We start from the raw sequence: 9,491 nt of genomic DNA, 5'->3' as shown, positions 1-9,491 counted from the left end.
TGTAAGTAATTTGTTTTACATCATCATCAAATTAATGTGGATGGCAGGCTACACTGCATGGCCAAGTAAAGGATAAGCATTTCACTGCCCAGGCTATTTGCATATCTGTTGTCTGGAATGGGTTGCCACTGAAAACGTGAGCAGCTTCCACACACTCTGTTGACAAAAGATGTTGGAATACCAGCAAGTTTTATCAGCTGTGCTGCTGTTGGTGCTGTCAGGTTGTTGCCTAGTTTGTTAGTCAGACCAAAGCTCCTCACTTCTGTTTTACATGGTTATATTAGCCTATAGCCTATAAAAGTTATCTCACTTTGAACTAATATAAGATAAAAAAATAAAAATAAAAACTCACCTGATTGTGCCCATTAAATCACATTAGGCTAGCCTACTGTACCCGTACCTACTTTATTGGGGCAAATAGTTAAGAGTGTGTTAGCAGGTATTTCAACTTTATTCACTGTAAGCAGCTAGAATACACATGATTCATAGGCCATCCAAACTGGTCTTTAAGATAGATAAGCTGCCAAGGGCACATTTGCAACACCATGTGTTGAACACCACGTTTACAGTGTAGCCTACAAGTAAGTGAAAGTGTATCCAGCTATTCAGCTGATGTGAAGTTTACGTGAAGCTGGTCACATTGTCCTGACGTAGGCTAATAGCCTACACAATGTGCCTGTACCTTATAGGTGTCAGTGCGTGCTCCATCAGTAATACATGTAAGTGGTCAGCAGTTACTTTGTCACAAAGACACAAAACAGGTGGTAGTAGATAATGTAAACCTTGGAGATCCCTAAACGCCGATTGGTTATTATCGTGATTTCGATTGGCTGCTCTAAAATAGCCGCGCCCACAATCAACCACGAGGGGTAAATATTCTAGTGATTCGACCGTGGTCTGGAATATAGCTCGTGGTGTCTGTCTCGAAGGTATCAATGAACTGCTGCGTGAAAAGTTTAGATAACGTTAGCCAGGCTTTTATAACGTTACAACTTCTGAAAGTTAGGTAGCGCTAGCTTATCGTGGGGATTTTGGTCAGTGTCATTGGAAACTTGTCCCTCTCAATTTTAGTAGCTGTCGTGGTCTGTAGCAGAACCGATTTCAGGATGAAGTACATCATAGGAATTGGCGGGTAAGTTGGTTTTTAATTTGAAACTTCAACTGTAACGTTATGCTAGTGCGCTTATACAATACATAATGTTTTACTAAGTAATCTACATAGGTTGGTAAATAAATGACATATTTGGTCATTGATTGAAACATGTCGCGTTAAGATGTCGAAATGTAAGTAAGTTAGCTTGGACACTTTCGCCAAAAGCTCTATACAGACGTTTCATTAACTTCACTTCTAAATATTTAATAACACTAGAGTTATACTAATCTGGTATGACTAGGTATGACAACCTAATGCCCATCTGCGTCATGTTGGTAGTTCGTTTTAAAAGTTTAAGCGGGAGATTTAAAATATTGCGCGGCACCGTGTGGGAAGTGGCACTGAAGTCATTAACCTTGTTGTCAATAGCCAATAAGCTAATGTTAGTAGCCAGACACAGGATGTAGTTTCCGGTGGAATGGACTATTTGTATCCAAAGTTTTGTTACTTATATGTTGCAATCATATTTGGTGTTATTAGTATCAGTTACCATGATGCCTGCACTACTGTATAATGTAATAACTGCTGTGCTGTCCAATGTTATGATTTGTTGACCACGTTGGTTGGGCAAACCAGTTAGCCAATTTTGCCTCCAACGTTGACTAAATTGTATACTAGTAAATAGTGTTAATGTTTCTGGAAGTAACTGGGAAAGAAATACCGCTACTTATTACTGGCAAATTTGTAACTACTAAACTTGCTAGACGTTAGCTTGCATAGCCTAAAACTGGACCGTGAAGCTTACAGCTAATGATGGTCCCGCCAATTTTAAGTATTTGTTAAGCAAAGCAGGCTAACCATAATTAACGTTACAGGATCAGCTTGGGAACCAAGTCTTTGGTCTAGACTTTTTATAGTATTATTAATCTGTCCATATTTATGTTGGATTTTATTTGCAGTGTGACAAATGGTGGCAAAACCACTCTAACGAAAAGATTGGTCAATCTGTTACCTAACTGCTGTGTGATCCATCAAGATGATTTCTTCAAGGTAAGTATTGCTTCAGTTTGTTGCTAAAAGGTTAAGTAACAGTGAGTAAAGGACATGAGCTCAGGGACACATTACAGCTGTGGAACAGCACAGTAGACACACCACACGCACTAAACATTTGTATTCTTGTTATGATGTATAGATATAATATATAATACAGATAGAGGATAGGGGTGTAAAGGTACACGTAGTTGTACCAAACCGTTTGGGTACAGGCTGTTCAATACAGATGTGTACCAAATGCGGTTTTCAGTAGTCAACAGTAGGCATTTTGCATATTGACCATGTTTCAAATTCAAGTGCCCACACAAACATATTAAGTGGCGGTCCATATGTCAGATAAGTTCATTAGCGCCAAAATCACTTGACATCTTTTCAAAATGCTAATCCTGCATATGTTTAGTGAATTATTGTCAGTGAATGAAGTACCAAAAATGAACCAAACTGTAACCTCAAAACAGAGGTACATACCGAATTGTGATATTTATTTTGTGTACCGTTACACCCCATCACATTCTACACTCCCACTTATTCTATGAAAGACAAGATTTCCAAACCCAGTCTTTGTTCTGTGCATGCTTCTGTGTGGCTAGAGCAGATGTGTGTTAGCTTGAGTTCAGGATGTGCTCAGGCCGTCTGGTGTGCTGGTCAACCTGAGGTTGCAGCAGTGTTTTACTGGTCACTGTTATTTCAGCCACCGGATCAAATAGAAGTCGGAGAGGACGGCTTTAGGCAATGGGATGGTAAGATCGTGTTTGACTGTAGGAAACCCAGCCATACATCCATTCCTTGTGCTATTCCACCTCAATGCTATTGTAATAATTTGTCACAATGAACATTATCTACATTTAGTAGTTTCACACCACTTGTGATCATATTTGGTCATCCACGGTTAACTCTGAATTGACACTAGCATTCCACATTTGTATGTCTGCTCCGCCTGTGTAGTGATTACAGCTCTGGATATGGAAGCCATGGTCAACACTGTGAAAGGCTGGATGGAGAATCCGGTCAAGTTTGCCCGTTCTCACGGCGTGCGGCTGTCGCCGACGGCAGAGGTGGAGGACCAAGAGGAGCAGACCCACATACTGATTGTGGAGGGTTTCCTGCTCTACAACTACAGGTGAGTCTTGCTGCAAGTTTGCATCATCTGACATCAGGTCTAGATAGTAAGATTCCGATCCGTTTATTCATGCAGGGCTTAAGGTGATGATGCATGGAGTAGCTTTTTGAACAATGTTGCTGGGCAGCCACATAACCAGCTTCCGTTATTCTGATTGGACGATCATGATGATTTGCCTACAGATGATTTCAAGTTCTCCAGGAAATAAATTGTTGCCCAAATATCAATGGGAACATGCCAGAACCACAATAATGAGGAGCGTTGCCCAGCAACATTACTCAGAATGTTGTCCCATGTACTATCAGCTTTACAGTTCTTGGGCGCAGTGGCAGGATTCTGGCATGGGTGAAACCGTTTCGAATGTAGATAATCGTACATAACAACTTCGAATGTTTTTGATGACTTCAGGCAGACATTTTATTTGCTTTAAACCCTGTCCATATTTTGCAACCATACTATGTACTATGGTACACATTGCAATCGCACATACTCAATCCTGGCATTTATTGACAAAGTACATCATATCCTATTTGGAATGTCACAAAAAAGGTTGTACACCTAGAGTTAAACAAACTAGGAATATTAAACTAATGTGTGTTAACCATAATGGTGACTTTAAGAGTCTGGAATGTCTTTAGTGACCTAAAAAAGAACATCTTTCTTTCTGGAGAAAGATAAAAATGAGCTTTGTCAGATAAGCTTCAGGGAAGTTTGGGGTACAGTTTGCTTAGTCCGACATCATGTGACATGTAAGTAGTAGAACACTTATAGCTCTGAGCGTAGCACTGCAGAGCTGCAGATAAGAAAGGTTGCTGCTGATTGGAGCAGAGCATGTTTTGGACATGGCTGATGAGCAGCGCTTCTTACGAAGTGTGATATCTTCTCACTCACAAGACTCACTGTACACTCGGGACTCCATAGAAAGGAGATACTGATGTTATAAGTTATGTAAGGAGGTGGGTTAGTATGTAATGAGGTTATGGCACACTGTATCTATATTATGCACATGTCTTCACACTGTTTGTGTCTTGTTTTGTTTGAAGGCCCTTGGTTGATGTCTTCGACAAGTGTTACTACATCAGCATTCCATATGAAGAATGCAAAAGGAGGAGAAGGTTTGTATATGTGCAGTTTTGCATAATTACAGTTTTAACATGTTCGCTGTGGACTCAATTCGAGGAGTCCCAATTATTAACCCATACAGACTTGGAGACTTGATCTGTGCTGGATAGAAGCCCCAAAATAACGACATGGAAAATATGATTGTTTTGCAGTACAAGACAGTACACTGTCCCAGACCCCCCCGGTTTGTTTGATGGGCACGTCTGGCCCATGTACCTGAAACACAGGAAGGAGATGGAGGATAGCTGCTTGAACATTGGTGCGTGGAAATGTTTGTTACATACAGATAAATTCATGGGACTATGTTCTCATACTGTTTAATATTTCCTATTTTTTTCTTTTTCTCTGCCTTTGAATTAAAAAAAAAAATGTTTTTTGTTTCAGAATATCTGGATGGCTTGAAGTCTAAAGATGAAATCTTCAACATGGTGTTTGAAGACATTCAGAATACATTGTTAAATTGTTTATAGGTAAGTGTAAATGATTAAGTGAAGAAGCATTTCTACAGTTAATCAACTGCTATCAAATATATCCAAAATTATATATTTCCAGTGTGTGACTTAACTTAGAATCTGGATTCTTTGTTGCAGTGCATGTTGTTATAATGTTTTTGTTTTCAATAACAATGTTGTTTTCTCTTTCAGTAACAACTCCACATCGCTGCCATGTATAGATCTGTAAATAGGAGGCAGTCTGAAGACATTCTTGTGGATGATTTTTTATTTTATTTTATTTTGTCTTTTGCCACAGTTGTTTTGTATATAGAATGATGGAATGAATTTAATTTATCTTTTTTTTTGAAAGAAATTGATTAGTTTTGTTTTTTCTGTCACTTGCAATTACTACTTGATTATGTATTTTTTTTCTAATATGTGTAAGTAGTTTATTTGTGTACTCATGCAGGTTCCATCCTGCCTACTTTGAAAGACCTTTTCCAAATAAATGAGTGTCACAATCCTGTGAATGCTCTATAACACAAAAATACTATCTTCAATCTTTTTTGTAACTTTATAACATAAACAATGACAATAGCGGATATGAGTTGAGTTCATCTTATTTAAATGATTTTACATTCTGCATACGGTTTGAGGTTTATTGTAATTGCTGATGCTATCCGGTCATTTCAGTGCATTTAGGACCTTGCATTCCAAGAACACATTATGATTGTAATTTAATTCTGCGTTACTGCTATAATTTTAGATGCAGAACATGGGCTCTAGGTCATCAGTAGCCTAGTTTCGAACCACATGAGTTTCTTGCACATGCCCATGTCTCACATTCCTGAGTTATAAATAGGGCTATGGGAGGATTAGAAAAGGACATTGTATGTCTCTGTATTAGTATACTACTGCTATGAAATTAGCCATGAATGTGGATTTATGTTTAGTTTTTACTCACTTGGAATGCATTTAGGGATAGATGTGGTCTCAGTAAATCTCACTGAATATTTCTCATACATATTTTCAGCTGGTTGACTTTTCTGGTTTGACAATTTAGTCCAAGTGATAACTACAACATACAGTACCAGAACAGTCTCCACGACTATTTAAAAACTTAAGGAGTATGAGTGTGGCAGTAAAAGGTCACCGATATAGCCTATATTTGCCTGTGGTTACCACAGGTTCATATGACATAATATTTAAGATCATATTAAAGTAATACAAGATATTAACATTTTCTCAAATAAGCTGGCAGCTTGGTAAACGAGAGTCTCCAGAAAGTGGAAAACATTTGTTGTATAGCGTCAGAGGATGAAGCCATGCAAGGCTTCATCCAGAAACCTGTCTGGCCATGGAATGAGATTAATTTAGCCTGTAGATCAAAATAACTGACTTTACTGCATTGGGCAGTGGTTTAGGAACCGCATGTTTGTTAGTAAATAACATCCAGGTAAACCCTCTTACAGAAAAGTGATCTATTTCCAGTTTAGGGTAATTCTACCAAAACATTTATTTGGTACACCTGCTAAAATGTATTAACCAAGACACTCTACGTAGGCTTAGAGGAAAATAAAAGTCTGTTAGCACTGTAACAAGATGGTCTATTTTGATATCTGCTAATCAGAAGTTAAATTGTGGTTTGAGTCAATTGAACCCACCCCATCTGAATGAGGCCATACATTTGATGATGCCATACATGAAATTGGATCTCCCAAATGTCTCCCCTGAAGATTGTTTAACAATGATGTGGAGATGTGTGAGGGGACAACCCCTGGATGTGTCACTGCTATGTGTGGTCTTAGACAGACCACAACTAGGCCCATGCCAGCTAACGGCCACGAATGCCCTGCCTGCATGGCTAGCATTGACCAAACAACCCTGTGAGGTGCGACAAGAATTATTTCCGTGGGTTTTTATGAATGGTATGGTTGGGTGGGGTATGGGTGATGAATCCCAGAGCAAACGTACAGAGGTCTGAAAGGCTGAGCAAACGTCAGCCAGTCAAGTGATCAGCTTTTCCACACCCGCTGTTTTAAGGAGCCAGAAATACTCCCAAGTGGCTTTACACTGGTGTCTGCACTGAAGGCTGACCTGAGCAAAAACAAATACTGTCTAGACTTTTTCCTTGAAAGTGACCTAGGTCTCATTTAAATTATTTTTAGAAAAATAATTTTATTTACAAATTGTCTGCCTCCCCTGGACATGTAGATATTCACTGAACAAACAGAAGATAAATTCCATTGTCAAATTCAAGGAATTACTGTGAAACGACAAATCTTAGTCAAAGTCTCAAAGCAAAGCATTGTATATGTTTTCATGAATCAACTGAAGTCAGAATATTCCAATGACATAGTAAAACATGAAAGGTATGGACACACTGTTTGTAATTTCATAAAAAAAAAAAAAAATGACCACAGAAGTCTCCAGAATGAACCATCATCCATCCTCACACTTCATGGTGTTGCTTAATTGCCCTTATAGCTGAAAGCTCCTCTTTCTGTCACACATTGCTGAGAGACCTGTAAGTGCTTGTGGCGCAGGGACAGTCAGTGTGTTTATATTTAGCCGTGACTGTCAGGGTGGCAGGGATAGGCCTTCATAATGGTCAACGTGCCATGGTTGACAGCTTGACTGGCCTCTTGCCCATAGCTATCAGCCAGCTACTTTCTCCTCATCACGTCCAGCCTCCATACCCTAAGACTGAGGACAGCTATACAGGGGAAAGGTGAGACGATCAGAAATACTTTCCATCTCTCCAACTGGCATTGCATTTCACACATTGTAAAAGAACCACATAATCTAATGCTACTCCTTATTAGGCTACTTTGGTTTGAATCCTAAATTTGGGTTTCTATATTGTATTTACTTTAGGAGTAGGCTATGTTGTTCTGTGCCCTCATGTATGACATGTTTGACATGTATGTCAAAAATCCTACTATTACTATTATATAATACTATTATATCTAAGGAGCCAAACAAATTAAAAAGGAAAGTGCGGTTGAGATGATGATGCTCAGCATCGCCATCGTGTGGTGATACATGTCAGACAAACACGCATTGTAATATGCCATTGCAAGCTGACAAGATCCCAATCACACTGGCGCTCTTCATAGTTTCCAATTCGTGACAAGGCCATTTTAGAGTGTTACGTTTCTCCCAGTTTAGCTGTGGTTAGAAAAAAAGAAAACAGTCTGTCTGCTTTTCCATTGCCTTGGTATTTGCACTTAATGTAAACTCTCCTCTCCTTAAAAAGTGTTCACCGCTCAGGCCAAGTTTTACCCCCGGCGCCCCCTGGTTACTGTTATTGGCCAGATGGGGGGAAAGGTGTTATAGTCGGCTAGCCGGACGGTGTTGGAAAAATGGAACAAGAGCATTTCGTTTCAATGCTACATGCAAAAGTTATCCTCCTTATTTAACCGGACTTTCCAGTTACTTATCACTTTACATATATAGTCTATAGTCTAAAGTCTATAGACTTTCATATTAGCTGTTAATCGCTATCCTACTTTCACTGCCGTTTCCCTCCAGTTTCAACATAACCTACTTGTAGTGCGCGTACTGCACGTTTAAATTTGACAGCCTTCCACGTGAAAACCACCTCTGATGCCACCTACTCGCCACATTTACCTCACTAAACAAATATCCTTGTGTAAGGATTTCAGAAACGAAATGGTTAAGTGTACGGTGCTTCTTCTCAAAATCCTACAGCTATCTGTGCATGCGTAGATAAACTTTGGAACAAGTAGGTGGCTTACACCTCCGTTTTGCCGTCTCTTTATAACGCACCACCCTCTTTAATAGCCAGAATGAAGCTTTAAATTCTCCAGCTGAAGTTTAGGAGCTATTCATCACATTAGAAAAAAACATCACAGTGGAACAGCTCTATCCATTTACCATGATTAAGTTAATAGTTCTGCTTTTTATTCTATTCCATACATGGGTTGATTTAAGCACCGGACAGCGCCATTTACGCGAGCGCGCTGGACCATGGCGGCATGAAGTGCAGTGGGAGAGCAACGGCCATGTCTACAGTTTATTGAGCACTGGATCGCAGTTTCAACGACCGGTGCAGTCAAGGAGACGTAGTCAGTTCTATTTAACTACACATAGAGGTTTGGGAATTCCAAGGAGGTCCGCCGCTTCCAGAGCATCAGATTCAGCGTCTAGGTCCCGGCGACCTCACCCCAATGTGGTGGACTCTGCTTTGCCACTGAATTTACGGGAGTCACAAAGTTTCTTAAGTTCCGACGCTGGTCCCTACGCGGCAAACAGCCTCATCTCCAGTAACGGGAATCAGAGGTTTTTGGCGTCTTTCCGCAGAGATGCTGTGAGTGCAAATCCAACCACCCCTAGCACTTACGATGCACTCCATGGCACAACAGGTGTGCACGCCTTAACGCAGGAATATTCTGGGAACGGCGGCTCGCGGGGACAGCGCAGTCACGTCGAAGAGGAGCCTGTGTCCGAAGCAGTACACGTCCAACCATCAGCATCATCACAGGACAATGCTGAAATAACAGCAGACCAAAATGCGGACATTGAGACTCAAGAAGTTGGACGAAACACCTCACTGAACGAAACTGAGCCCGAAGGTACCACTGAAGAGGTTGGACAGGACATAACTCCGGGAGAAATAGATGCAGTGCCTCAAGAAGTGTTTCCT

At 40.2% G+C, this 9,491-nt stretch overlaps 1 protein-coding gene across 1 annotated transcript; it reads left to right on the top strand.

The window, feature by feature from the left end:
* The first annotated feature begins 890 nt into the window (after positions 1 to 890).
* mibp (muscle-specific beta 1 integrin binding protein) lies at positions 891 to 5,370 on the top strand. Its single transcript, XM_062556715.1, has 8 exons — positions 891 to 1,132; positions 2,053 to 2,143; positions 2,838 to 2,886; positions 3,092 to 3,266; positions 4,310 to 4,381; positions 4,541 to 4,647; positions 4,773 to 4,858; positions 5,033 to 5,370. The coding sequence occupies exons 1-7, from the start codon at positions 1,107 to 1,109 to the stop codon at positions 4,856 to 4,858; spliced, it is 606 nt and encodes a 201-aa protein (XP_062412699.1). The 5' UTR covers positions 891 to 1,106; the 3' UTR covers positions 5,033 to 5,370.
* Positions 5,371 to 9,491: the final 4,121 nt, after the last annotated feature.

The sequence above is a fragment of the Sardina pilchardus genome, chromosome 15 (genome assembly GCF_963854185.1).
Source record: "Sardina pilchardus chromosome 15, fSarPil1.1, whole genome shotgun sequence".
Classification (NCBI taxonomy): domain Eukaryota; kingdom Metazoa; phylum Chordata; class Actinopteri; order Clupeiformes; family Clupeidae; genus Sardina; species Sardina pilchardus.
The sequence above is the reverse complement of the archived record's forward strand: the minus strand, read 5'-3'. Positions and strand labels throughout refer to the sequence as shown.

Coding starts and splice junctions, on each gene's coding strand:
- mibp (XM_062556715.1), top strand. CDS start 1,107: ATGAAGTACATCATAGGAATTGGCGG. Junction 3,267..4,309: donor TTCCTGCTCTACAACTACAG/GTGAGTCTTGCT, acceptor TTTTGTTTGAAG/GCCCTTGGTTGATGTCTTCG. Junction 4,648..4,772: donor GGATAGCTGCTTGAACATTG/GTGCGTGGAAAT, acceptor TTTTTGTTTCAG/AATATCTGGATGGCTTGAAG.